The sequence below is a fragment of the Diadema antillarum genome, unplaced genomic scaffold, assembly GCF_040938485.1.
Source record: "Diadema antillarum isolate AM-2024a unplaced genomic scaffold, OU_Dant_1.0 seq00000463_RagTag, whole genome shotgun sequence".
Lineage (NCBI taxonomy): Eukaryota > Metazoa > Echinodermata > Echinoidea > Diadematoida > Diadematidae > Diadema > Diadema antillarum.
Window position 1 is genome coordinate 513846 of NW_027271434.1, and position 14644 is coordinate 528489.

The following is a 14644-nucleotide window of genomic DNA, read 5'->3' on the forward strand; positions in this document are numbered from 1 at the left end:
CTCCCACGCACGGTGCACGGCCGGGATTTGATGGTAACTCCTTGCTCCACCACTACAAGAAACACTTCACCTTTCTCCCTTGCTCCAGGGAGGTGACCTCCCTGCTTGCTCACGTGGAGTCCGATGTAGTGGTGGCATTGTGTGTGAGTACCGAGTATGTGTGTGTGTGTGTGTGTGTGTATGGGGGGGGGGGGGGGAGGGGAGGGGGGAGGGGGAGGGCCCGACTTTTCTCTCTCTTTCTCTCCTGTTGGAACCTTTTTGGCGTTTGAGAAGAATAAGCACTAAAACAGTTCGTGCAGCATAGAGATGCTGTACAAACCAATAAGGGTAAAAATCTTTCATCAAGATCCTTCTTCATCCATCATGGAACTTTTTTTTCACAACACAACAAAGTAGGTCTACATAGAAACCCCGATGGGAACAAATGGTCAATACACTGAATGGCTCATTACAAGTTCCTTAAGGAAATATCTGCGAGAAATATCCACAGTCTTGAACATATAGCTGTCAATAAACCTGGCTCTCTGCATTCATCAAATGCAATATGACACCAAAGATTCATAGGCCTACTAGAGACTGTTGATAGCTTCAGTACAACATTTTAATGAATTAGCTCCAGTACAACATTTTAATGAATTAAATGTTGGATTTTTGTTCTTTTTCTTATAAAATAGCTTATCATTTATTCAGTGCTGGGAGAATTTTGGGGACTTTGGCAGACTATATAAATTATTTTGATATTCCATTGACAATCACAATAGATCTTCAATTAAAGGACAAGTTCACCTTCATAGACATGTGGGTTGAGTGAATGCAGCAATATTAGTAGAACACGTCAGTGAGAGTTTGAGCAAAATCAGACAATCCGTTAAAAAGTTATGAATTTTTGAAGTTTCTGCTCAGTCACAGCTGGATGAAAAGACTACTATAGCTTGTGATGTCACATGAGTACAACGATATAAAGAAAGAATAAAGAAAATTCAGCATATTTCCATTTTTCTCGCATAACAAAAGAACACTCGACTTCTCTCTTTCAAAAGGCAGGGAGAATAATATTACCCTTAACATACATCAGTAGCAAGTCAAAGAAATGTGCACTTCATTCAAAAAGTAAAGTTTTGTGAAATTTTCTTTTTATTTTCCTTTTATAGTTGTACGCATGTGACATCATACACTGTAGTAGTCTTCTCATCCAGCAGTGACTGGGCAGATACTTAAAATACTCGTAACTTTTGAACGGATTGTCCAATTTTCCTCAAACTTTCACTGATGTGTTCTACTAATATTGCTGCATTCTCTCAATCCTTATGTATATGAAGGTGGACTTGTCCTTTAACAATACGTCCTATTAAAATATTTTCTATTTTGTTGTCAGATATAAGGGAGAAAGGTTTGTGGTGACACCATGGTGGGTTTTAGTAAAATGCTATTCAATACATTTCATATGCAATTTCAGACTAAAATGTGGAGAAACCATGAGTCTGAAAGTTCCATACATAGGCCCTATTTGAATATCAAAGATTTCATATCTAATCAATGCTTCTGTGATTTTTGCTACTGCTAAATTAATGTTGTACAAAATCATATTTTCTACAAACCCTGTGAGATTTAAAAAAACTGCAATATCATCAGCATCTGCTAACATCGCTTCTTTGCCTTTTGGCTGAGATCATTCACTTAAACAAGACAAAACAAAAAAATCACAATCAAATTAAACGCCTTCAAGGGGATGACTGCGGATTTGAATATTCATATTACGACTGGTCAAGAAGTGTTTTCCAAAAAAAAAAATATGACATTTCAAAATGTCATAAGTTCTTTGATAGCTTCTGTATTTTTCATCCTATTTTGCTTCTTTTCTTTTTTCTGCACTGTTTTGTACGTTTCTCTCTTTCTCTCTCTCTCTCTCTCTCTCTCCCCCCATCCCTCTCTTTCTTTATGATATTGATAAAATTCTTATCTGGAGTAGATAACTTCTAGGAAGTTTAAGAAGTAGTCTCATTTCTATAACTGATAATACTGGAATTTGACTTTAGTTCAAATTTGCCTTAGTTGCTGAATTAAACGCTTTTTTGTTAAAACTTTAAAAGGATTGCATAACTCAAGATGTCTGGATCTACGCTGTCACCGCTTGAATTGATCATTGAATTGTGGATAGATCAATGTATCCATGTTGCTTTCATTTACAAATCCGTATATCCGGGTCTGGTAGGTAAAACTAGGTTCTACCCTCGACCCTCGGGATCGCGTAGGAAGAATCAAAATACTGAGTACATGTAATAATAACAACAACAACGGCAGCTAGCGATTGACTGTCTGTGGTTTCACCGATAGTTTGCAACCGGGCATAAAACGTCTTAATTTCTCTGGTAAAGTTTCCACGGACGCCAACACAGTAAATGAAGTACATTTTACGTTTAGACAGAAGTCGTTCAACGTGATTCCTTCTCTTTTCTCTTGAAAGGTTCGCCATTCGGTTTGATCTCATCATCATTTAGCCCACTGAGCCGTGAAGATGCCAGTCCCATATGTTGAATTTTGTGATGTGTGTAACTACGCTACGCTGTCACTGCACTGGACTGGTTCTTTTCCTTTGCCAGGCTTTAGTGGCAGGGCCCCTGCCCGGTGTTATGAATGGGTGTGTGATGCGCGAAGGCCTACCCGGTAGGCCTACCCCGGTAGTCCAACTTTCAGGTCCAGGGTAAAAAAAAGCAAAAAAACAAAAAACAAAATTGATACACTGCCATCGGGTCTGTTGCACTGATATATTTCTTCAGAAACTGTAGTGAACGCACACTGCGGCTGCGACACATGACACCGAGCCAAATTTAACTTCAGTAAATTTATAAACCATGTCCATGCTAACTGTGAATTTAGACCTAGATCTAGAATATATTGCAGACCTAGAAATTCATTCCCGGTACTGATTGATGATATTGAGGATCATGATATGACAACTGTTTTTATACAACACCTATTTAGAATGTAGCTATTATCTGATTGGTCGATTGCCCGTCACCTGACATTTAGGGAAACGTTCTATTGCACGCTCTGGCTGTCTCAGCCATGCAATTGGTTCAACCAAAATGTTCTATTGCACGCGCTCTGATGTCACAAACAAACATGTGCCGCGCGCACTCAACAATTACAAGCGCGCTTACAAGCGCATACTTTTGTCACTCATTTTGTAAACAACTTCGTTTCACATGTACGTACGTACGTGTATGTACATTTGTACACATGTAGTGTTACTTATACAGTGACTGCGACCGTGAGGCTACTCATTCGTCTTTCACGGAAAATGGTTGCCATTTTTGTGCTAAATTCAAGAATCTGTGAGTACCAGATCTGTTGACGTTCGAGGTGTTGTATAAAACAAATAGTGTATGGTCTTTACTCGTGCAATGGAACCAGATTTCGCACTCGATGAAAGATGAGGCGCGCTCTTTCACCTCGTGCGAAATCTTGTACCATTGCACTCGTGACCATTCACTATTTGTATACTATGTAATATCAAGTTTTATTTCTTAACTTGCCTAGCTATCTGCGATATCATACAAGAAAAACACCTGTTTCTTTTTACATTTACATTGTGAATTATTCTCTTATTTTTCTGAAGATGGGGTCACAGAACGGAACAAGCTTGGATGAAATGAAAAGGACTTCGGAGAAAGCCAGCCAGCAAGTTCTGACAGCATAAGTAAAGCTTTACCTGAAACCTCGATGACTATGGCTCATGAAAACATATCAGATAAGGTACTATAGCCAACCTCTGTGCAAGTGAGCAGTTCAGTTGTACCATATTGAAACATTGTGTGCAGACGGATGAAGCCTTCATCTGTTAAACAGTTTAATAATCGGTCAACCACAAATTAAGTGGATTTGCCAAATTATTGTTCTTGCTCCCCAAATTTTGCTAATTTAACATGCAATTCAAAAACTGAAGAACAGGATTTATCAGAGCCCAGTCTTGTCGGTGTCATCAATGTCATTTAGAATCTTTAATCCACAAACATTTTTGTCAAGTGTTTTAAGCTTGTGGCTGAGTGTTCTGGTCCATTTCCTGAGAATTCCCCAAATCTTGGATATTTTCATAGACTCCAATTCAATTCAATTCAGATTTTATTAGATAAAAGTCTGAAGACTAACCATATTTGGTTCACATCAAAACTAAAAAACAGACTGTATGTGCATAATAATACAAAAAAAATTATTAACTCTTTCCAAAACAAAACAACACCCCCTACCCCCCCAAAAAAAAACAAAAACAAAAACAAAACAAGAGGCAGTTGGTAATACACTGTTATATTTCATAAGTAAGCATAACATTTCGAGTATTGTAAACATTTTGAATGAAGGAAAGAACAATCCTGAAGTTGGCATTCCAGAATTACTGCACAAGAAGTTTTCTACTCACCTTTAGATAAAATGTATGCACTTTATCATACTTTATTCAAATTCCCCATGTTTCTAGGAGGCCTTTTATTTTTCAAAATAGCAACTTCTGTTAAATCCTACTACATCAACATGTATGCACTTCTGTCCAAGATACTTGATTTGACCTTCTATTACTGTACAGGCAGTAACTTAACATGAGGCGATTGTTTTGATAATACAATGTATTGAGTTTAGTCAAGCTGGGAATAAGATGTGCCATTATGTGCACATTCATGCATATAATGCCAGAGACATGCAAAAATTACAGTCTGTAATAATCAATATGAAGGATACTACAGTGTATTATTATCATATCAAACGAGTCAATGTGTATTCCGTGACGTAAGGCAGCAGTATGCAGTTACATATTCATCCTGTTCTTGTTAATGTTTTTGTTTTTGTTTGTTTGTGTTTTTTTTTGTCCAGGCTGAAGGGTTTGAGTGCTCCTTGTGCCAGACCAGATTCACCTTCCGAACAAACCTGAACCGCCACAACAGAAACATTCACAAGAGAGGCACAGCAAGAGGGCGGGCTTCGTGCAGTTTTCCAGGATGCACTGCAAAGTTCTATCACCAGACAAAGCTGCTGTCTCACTTTGAAACAGCACATGGACAGATCACAGAGAAGATGGACATTTCCTTCCCAACGGCAGAAAAATTCCTTGCTTGGAAGACTCAGGAGGAGAAGGAGAATTTCGTCTTGTTCACAAAGCAGCGAGGCGACATTGATCACCTCTCCGTGGTCCATCAGCACTACATCTGCCAGAGAGATGGCAGTGCACGCAGCCATACAGCCAAGAACAAAATGGCCAGGAAAACAGACAGAAGACCCAGGAAGGGTGTCGTGAAGACAAACCTAGTCTGCCCCGCCCGAATGCTTGTCCGGAGGTGCAAGAAGTCGGGGAGGGTCGATGTCGCGTACTACAAATCCCACTCCCACGCCGTATCCCCAGATGACGCCGTGCACCATCCCTTGCCGGATGGAGTTCGGAAGGAGATTAGGGACAAGCTGAAGTCGGGAGTGTCGGTCGAACACATCCATGAGGAGTACCAGTGTAGGGCGTGCGAGACACAAGATGCCCGCCTGCGGCGCATCAACAGAAGCCAAATTCGTGCCATCCAGAGACGGCTGGAAAAAAAGGAAAAACTAGCCAGACGAGCTGACCTTCCCACTCCACATGAGTCTCGACCACAGTCAGTGGTCATTGAAGCGCTGCATGTCATGGACAACAGCAGCAGCAGCGGGATTGATCAGGGATCCAGCAAGGTTGCTCCTGCGATGACCGCCACCCAAGATACCACGCCGGTAGGTGGTGGTACCAACTTCGCGTCGGAGATGCTGTGCCCTCAGCCGCTATCCCGCAGTGATGTGGCACACATCGATTACGCTCGCGAACTTCAAAGGATGCTCCAGGAAATCCTGATGATGATGGAGCAAGCCCACGTTCGAGACTCAGTGCTTCCACATATTATCAGCAATATGGAGGAGATGCTAGCTCTATGCAAACAGAAGGCAAACCCTAGTGGCATCACTTGCAACTTTAAAGTATGACAGTTATGTGACATGTGATCATGCTGAAAATTTTGAATACAAATTGTCATTTGCCTGTGTTCATTTGTTTCTTTGCTCTTTCAACTCCTGTGAAGAGATCAAGTTGACAACATACACTTTTTATGCCTCCGCCACGAAGTGGTGCCGGAGGCATTATGTTTTCGGGTTGTCCGTCCGTCCGTACGTACGTCTGTACGTACGTCCGTACGTCCGTCCGCTTTCGTTTACGCGATAACTTGAGTAATATTGACTTGAATTCTACCAAACTTGGTCCAAGTATGAAGTATGATGGGGCAATTAGTTGATTAGATTTTGGGTGAAATCCGCCAAAGGTCAAAGGTCAAAGGTCAAGGTCAAATCATGAAATTGTATCCGTTTACGCGATAACTCAAGACTGGATGGGCAAATTTCACCAAACTTTGTCGGAGGATGATGTATGATGGGACAATTACTTGATTAGTTTTTTAGTGAAATCGGACTGAGGTCAAAGGTCAAAGATCAAGGTCAAATCCTGAAATTTATCTGTTTACGTGATAACTCAAAACTGGATGAAGCAGCTTTCACCAAACTTGGTCCAAAGATGATGTATGATGGGACAATTAGTTGAGTAGATTTTAGCGACATTGGCAAGAGGTCAAAGGTCAAAAGGTCAAGGTCAAATGCTAAAAATGTTGCTATTTCCCCAATATCTATGCAATGCCCCAAGGTATTTTCTTGAAACTTGGTGTAGATATGTACTACTGCATAAAGATTCTGCAGAGAGAGTTTCATGTCATAAGGTCAAAGGTCAAAAGGTCAAAGGTTAGGTGAAAATGTTGTAGTATCACTTTTCTCACAAATGGTTCAATGTATCTTCATGGAACTTGGTACATACGCATGTACTGACTGGCAGAGATTATCTAGTGAATTTAGGGGTCATAGGTCAATAGTCATGGGGTCAAAGGTCAAGGTCAACTCCTCAATATTTTACTATTTCCCTCATACACTAGTATATGAAATGCTTGCATTATTAGTTTTCAAACTTAATATATATTGCCTAATGGAGATTCTCCAGGAAATTTCCAGCCAGAATGTCAAAGGTCAAAGGTTAAGGGTCAAAGGCCAGGTTTCAATGCCCCCCCCCAAAAAAAAAAAAAAAAAAAAAAAAAAATCTATTTTGAATTGTAATTACACTCTTTCTTCATACCTTGGAAATTACTCAATGCATAAACTTATAAAAGGGTCCGTCAGAATTCAAGTAAAAATTCTCAAATCCCCAATGTGTACCCTTCACTCTTCGACAGTTATAGCAAACCCAGTTCAAGGAAAGTGAACATTCGAGTCATTTCTGACAAACCTGTCATATCAATATTTTGCCAGTTATGTGAAACTGTCATGGATCACACATTGTGAAGACATTGTACTATATGCCTATTGGGAGAATCATGCATTATGGCGGAGGCATCAGTCGCCATAGCGACATTTCTAGTTCTTTCTTTTTTTTTTCATTCAAAGAGATCAGGTTGACAAAGTACACTTTGCATTCTGTTTGGATTGTTTTTGTTGTTGCTGGAAAAATACTCTCAGATGCAGCAAAATGTGTTGGATTCCCAAGCAGAAATTTTATTTGCAGGAGTAATGTCATAGCATGTGTTAAACAAGAGCAACTGACCACATAACATTTGTGTGGAAAGGAAAATAACTTATTAAGTGTACTAGTTTTTAGTACCCTCCGAAAGTTTGGTGCATGCAATGTTACTAACTTCGAATCTTCTTGACATACATATTTTTGCTATAATCCTGCTCAATTTTTTATTTTTTATTTTTATTTTTTGGTCTTGTGCTGGCACATCCTCAGAGAAAGAGAAAGTTGATTCTTCAGAACCCACCTCAGAACTATCATGTTTTAGTCTATCCTGATGTAAATCTGCACCACAGATCCGGATGTGTTTGCAAGGAACATTAAGCCTATGAAACCAAGAAGCATATTGCATGATTTATACAAGGTACCATACTTTATGAACCTTTTTGGGCAAAACCACTTTCTCATATAAGGGAAATTCCCCTTTCATGCTTGTGACTATAGAGGGCGCAGTCCAAGTTTGAGAGATGAGTCCATGGGGTATTCTTGGTAAGTCAGCCAACATCGTTGATTTCCTTATAAGTCTCCTTTGTGTCTTACAAACCCACTGCCATGAATGCATATCAAGAGGGACTCTGCTTGCTGTGAGGAGCATTGCTGTTCTCTAAATATTCTTGCCTGTAGCCATTAGTTGAATAACTTCCATTTCGAACAAAAAGGCTGAAACTTCTTTTCTTTTTTTTTTTCTTTTTTTTTACAAGCCAACCCTAGGAGAAGAAACAGACTTTTAGTGTACCTTCATACTGAGCTGTCTTGGCTTTTCTGTTGCAAAACGTGTATCTACCGATGGAATTCACTGTATTCTATTGCAAATATGAAGCAAACAGGGCCAAAAAATGTAGAGAAAATTCAATGTATTTTAATTTTTCAAGCATAACAAAAGACCACATGATGTACCCCTTTCAGAAAGTAGGGGGAATGGTCAGTAACAAGTCAGTGGAACATGTGATTTTCATGAAAAGTGACTGTGTGTATATTTTCTTTATATCATTGTCCTGCACTGACATCATGAACTGTCTTTAAAAATTTGTAACATTTGAACAGATTGCCTGATTTTCTTCAAACCTTAGTGATGTGTTGTACTAATATTGCTACATTCACTCAATCCACAAATATAGCCTTGTATAATTCCCAGTTATATTCAGAACGCTGTGAGCATCTCTTGCTGAACATTAAATTCCAGGGTAGATGATCAGATACTTCTTCAATCTTGAAATCCTTAAATCATCCAAGATGACAGTCCAGTTATTCTATTCCTAGATTTCCTAGATCTTTTACCATTTAGTTGGTTGATATTGAAGTCATAACATAGTTGCACACAGCTTCTTGTTGTTGGAAATTTGATCAAGCAACAGATAAATGCATGATTATATTTTATTTATTTTTGTTCTCTTATAGATGATGATACTGTGTGAAGAGATAAAGAGGTGTGATGACATTAAACCATGCATATTGAAGGTGAATACCAAGTAATTCTGTTTCAGTATTGTTTACATTGAAGGAACCTATAGAGATTTTTGTCTGTGTTTTTGCTTTTGTTTGTGCATTTGTGTGTGGGGGGGGGGGTAGCTTTCTTTGTGTGGAAGTGTTGGGTATTTATTGTTTGGACACGTTGCATAGTTTCCATGTTTTCCTTGTGACATGAAAAAGGCCAACGCTTGAACTTTGTCATTTATTAGTCATTCACTCTCCCAATTTCATTGTATTGGAGCCATCTGTCCACCTGCATCTTTTTTCGTGCATGTGAGATGGTACCATCCTGTGACCATAATGATTACTGTAAAACAAGGAATGTTTGTGTGCATTCTAATTTTGTGAATTTCACAGGGGCCAAGATTCGCAAATTGAAATGCACGCAAAAGTTCTTGTCTACATTATATGCATTGAATGCCAGTGACTATTTGCAAAAAAAATTTAATGCCGTGAAAACATCTCGATTTACAGCACCATGCTGTTCGTGTAAGACACCATGTTCTATTAATGGTCATTGTATCAAATTAGAGTATTCATATCTTGGTTGCTTTTGTTTGACTTTTCTAATCAAAACAATCATCTTTATAAGCATATTATCTCAATTGAAGTTTAATATAATCAACTGATTGAAAAAAAAAAATCATAGAAAGTCTATCATGCTACTAGTTTACAGTACAACATTAAAGGGACTGTACAGTACTGGTTGATGTGGGTATTCAGGTTTATAACATTCCTAAGTGAGGTAATGAGAAAACTCTTATGAAATATGAAAGAGGTAGTCATTTCAAGAAGGATTCCACATTTATTTGATGAAAATTGGTTTTCAAGTGGCTGAGATATCAAAAAAAAAAAGTGATAATAATAAAAGGCGACAGGCCGCACCCTTTATTAGGATCTCTTTGTTTCACCTTGTTTTTGGATATCTCGGCCATTTCCAACCCGATTTTCATCAAATTAACTTTTGATACCCCTTAGAATTGCATGCTCTTTGACATCTCATAGAGTGGTTTGTGAATATCTCACAGAATGTTAAAAGCTAAATCCTCACCTTAACCAAAACTGTATACTTGAATTATTTTAGAATCAGATGAATCCACCTCCACTGGTCTGAAAACCTCTCTGGCATGCTGAAAAGTATGGCGACTGCCAACATTGTTGAGTTTGTATGTTTGTTGTTTGTTGTTTGTTTGTTTTGCTTAAGGCTCCTGAGTGGGGTGTATGCCTCTAAAATCCTACTGATAATTCTGCATGACACTGTCATAATATCAAATAGCGCTCTACTGTATTGGTGAATGCTGCCCTCTGTTGTTCAGAATACATCACAGAAATGACTTGATGCATCAGAAGGAATCTGTATTTTTTAGAATGTATGTGCAGTAAAGAACATAACTGTATGGATGCAAGGGAAGTTGTATTCAGAAAACCCACAAACATGTCAGTTCAATCGTAGATATCAATTAGCAGTAAAATGTTCCACTAAGGTAGAACCTATTCTCCTTTGTAATTGTCATCCTTCAAAAGTAATGGATTGAACAGAAATCCCTAGAAAGATAGCAATTTCTGTTGTATCCACATTCAAGCATTTTAAACAAACATTGTGCTACTCTTTGCTCTTAGCATTGTCTAGCAGACTGTCTTTGATCATGACTGTAGAGTGTTTAGGTTATGCTACCAGTACTAGAAATTTTGCTTTCTGTTTATATTGTTCTCACTTTGCATTCATGTGATGGCAAGAAGTTGGGATACAGATCAAAGTCGAAGGAAATTTGTTTTGCAGAGAATGTATAGTTATAGTGGTTTTCCTTTTCAAGGAATAATTTCCCTGGTATCGCATCACAACTAGCTATGCAATATTTACATGACTGCTATACAAATTATCTTTTGTGTAGCAGTTTCCTTCAGTAGATATGTACAGAATTCAAGTCGAACTATGTATCCATCACCTGAAATTGCTAATCAAATATGAGGAGGAAAATTATTCCCTGCTTTTTCACAGTTTCTCTCAGTAAATAAGATTGTATGTTCAGCCACAATAGTAAAAATCAAGCATAGGATCTTATTTATGGAGAGATACACACTGTAGTAAAAAAAAAAAGAAGAAGAAGAAGAAGAAAAAAACCTCTATGAAGATAAAAGCTGTTTAGGGTCAAAGTTCCGATTTGGAATTGAGTTTGATGATACAGTGCATGTGTTTGATTCGTCTTCCAAAATTTCAGAATGTGGTCAGATTTCGACCATGGTCTAAATCTAGACCCTGTATTGGAATTCAGACCATTTACACATGTTTGATGTTCATATTTTTAGCAGGTGTTACACAATGTAGAATGACATTGTTTGTCATTGGTGTTTGGTGTTGAGGGTATATATAGTGCAATGTTTGGTGTTACTGGTACAAATAGTGCAATGTTTGGTGTTACATGTTGTTCCAGTATATCTAGTTCAATGTACTCCTGAAAGAACTCATCAATGAACGAACGTATCCCTCATGCCATACATGCCATATACAGCCCTTTATTACTCTGCCCTTCGTTTCATGGATGAATAAGGGTAGGATTGCAGTCAAATGCTGGTCAATGCCACAAAGAATGTATCCCTGATCATTTGTTGTTGTTGTTGTTATTGTACTGTTCCTGCTTCATGCAGATTTTTCTGGTACATTGAACTCTGCTAAGTGTGCTAAATTCAAGGCCCCACAAAATGTTTTGCCAATGATTGTTAATGCTTCCTTTTATAGCCCCAAATTATTAATTTACTGCACATCCATTTGTAGATGAAGTACATCAAGGAGGTTACACACGCACACACACACACTGACACACACGCACACAAACAAACACATGCATTTGAACTCTTGTCTAAGCAATAGTGATTTCTCTTTTACAAGAAGTGTCGCAAGATAAATATTAGTAGCTTGATTATTAATTTCTGTCCTAATTCCTTCTTAAGACCATCATCCAAACAATTTTTTATCATACTCCAAGTTAGAAATTTCTAAAAGAGCTTAAACACATTCAAACACCTTCTCTTTTTTGTTTCTCTCTCTCTCTATCTTTCGCCATCTCTATTGCACTATCATCGCAATCAAAAAATACAAATTCACAAAACAGTTGCTTCAAGAAAGAGTTGGGCATACCAGATCAGCTGTGCTTTTACCAATTTATTGACAAAATGTATTGACAAAAATACTCAGCAAATCAAGACGTAGGTGGTAAAGTGCAACCTGACTCTTACATGAGAACTCCTTTCTAGATCTCACCTCTCTCTCTCTCTCTCCCTCTCTCTCTCTCTTTCTCTGAACACACAAATTAGCCAAATTCCAACTATGCATCACTTGCACATACTTTAGTACATTTTCAATGAGTATGAGAGTCGTATCACAATAAATAAATAAGGACATTATACAATAGACATGCAAATGTATGCAGAAATATACATCTGTGCCCAAACCACTCCATGCCCATAAAAAAAAACCTCACCAAGCAAAGCTCCCTCATAGAAAAAAAAAAGAGTGAGATTGATAACGTGAGATATCTTTTAAAGATGGTCAAATTCTTACGGGGAAAAATGATATCAGGGACTTCCTCTTAACTTGAGGAAAAAGGGACACAATCTATTCTATCCGATATAGTGGCTGACAAGATGATATGTAATTATTGGTCAATGATTTAGGAGCCGTCTCAGTTGAATGATAGAGATCTATTTTAAGCTTTCTATCACCTTGACACGGAAATGCCTTGTATGAAACAGGTGTGCCCAGTGCAGGTCCCCGTTATTAGTGTTAATATGATTAGCTAATAAGCTTACCTCGCACAGAATAGTGATCTTTTGACAATGCTCCCCCCCCCCCTTCTCCCCCTCTCCCTCTCTCGCTATCATTCTATCTTGGTCATTGTCAAGTTCTATATTTGGCAAGGAGGTGAGCCTAAATTCTGGACTCCCTTTCATTGCAGAATAAAAATCCAGCAGATCTTGGACTGCATCATAACTCACCTTGCCAAGTTGGGCCCTGAACAAGCATCATAGCAATTAATCTATCTAAAGAATTTTATTAAAATTGAACCCAGGAGACAGGCAAGATATATTTAAATCAATATATCTCTTGGCTTGTACTGTGAAAATGTACCAAATGCTAATTGAAAGAACGAAAGACACACAAAAAAAGAAGGTAAAGCATTCTGGCACATTTGATTTTACAACAGAATCAAGGCAACACAATACGTTCTTTTGCAAAAATCCTTGATGGACATAAGCAATTTGTCTAAGACATATCATATTCCTGAATCTCATTAATGTCACTTGAAACAAGGGAGGATTATGCTGCAAGCACATGAGCAAGAGAGCATAGATAACTGGAGAGATTAATTAGTCCTTTGCACATAGCCTATAAAAGGATTACATGGGTGTGAATCAAAAATACATGATCAGATTTGGGCCATGGGGATGGATGGATTTTAGATAAGAAATGACATGAATGTGCTTTGAAAAAATAATCACAGTGTTCCAAAGTTTAGTTTGACGAAATAATTATTGTATCTCATTCCGTAGCACACACAAAAAAAAACATATCCACTGTACTCTGCCCAGTCAATGTAAAAATATGCCTTTCCTCTGCTCAGCTTCAAGTGTCATATTGCCATTCTTTTAATACCTAGAATATTTTTTTTTTTAATAAAGAAGACAAATTTACATACCTAACATTAAATTTCATCCACAGCATGTTTTTGAAACTCTTTCGATAAGCTCTCACCACATTTGCATTCGATTATGTTTACACATCAAATGGGGGTAGCATCCAAGTTTTGCTGCCCCAGTCAATCTAAACCGACTCCTAAGAATACTATCATGTGCTCCATTACCCTATTGAACAAATGCCAACAAAGTGAAATCAATGTTTTCCAATCAAAGTCACAAAGCACACATTAGAGATGGTGTATACTCAAAATGTATATGGACAAGGTGAAAACTATATCACAAAGAGACTAAACACTACTACTTTAGTAATGTTCTTTGGTGCACAAGAGAAGGTAACTTTCCTTGACGATTGCACAACAATATTCACACAATATAAATAGATGAAACATACACTAAAAAGTGAAAACGTGGGATGTGTGTATGATACTGAATTACATACAATGCACAACTCATAAAACATCTGTGGCTCCAATGACTGGCAGTTAATGAGTGATTCTTCGTAATGTCAAGAATGTGCAAAGAGATTTTGTGATAAAACCTGATAAGAGTGTATTCCACTAGTTCATTGTGTCACAAAAACTTACAATTCCCCTCAAAAAAGTCACCAAACCCATTCCTCGTGTCAGTTTTATAGATGGATTGTGCACAACTGCACAGTCTAAATTTTATACCATTCCACTACTGCGATATCATCATCATATTAAGGCATTTCAGTTTCCAATTCATAGAAAATCGATCATCAAGGATATTTCCCTATCTAAAATAGTACTCTGCAATCTGCTACACTAGAAAAAGATATCACAGTATCCTTTTCATCACTCTTCTGACATTCTTCACTGATGCAAAAATCTTATTTCCAAGTCAAACAAG

At 37.9% G+C, this 14644-nt stretch overlaps 1 protein-coding gene across 1 annotated transcript; it reads left to right on the forward strand.

Annotated features, from left to right (window-relative positions):
* The first annotated feature begins 2333 nt into the window (after nucleotides 1–2333).
* LOC139733227 (uncharacterized) lies at nucleotides 2334–5988 on the forward strand. The gene is made up of 3 exons (XM_071644066.1): nucleotides 2334–2464; nucleotides 3620–3756; nucleotides 4864–5988. Exons 2-3 carry the CDS (start codon nucleotides 3724–3726, stop codon nucleotides 5986–5988), a joined length of 1158 nt encoding a protein of 385 aa, XP_071500167.1. The 5' UTR covers nucleotides 2334–2464; nucleotides 3620–3723.
* The last annotated feature ends 8656 nt before the right edge of the window (nucleotides 5989–14644 follow it).

Bases quoted from the DNA above. Each gene is read 5' to 3' on its own strand.
- LOC139733227 (XM_071644066.1), top strand. From the start codon at position 3,724: ATGACTATGGCTCATGAAAACATATCAGATAAG. The intron at 3,757-4,863 runs GTACTATAGCCA...TTTTTTGTCCAG, and splicing joins ATGAAAACATATCAGATAAG to GCTGAAGGGTTTGAGTGCTC.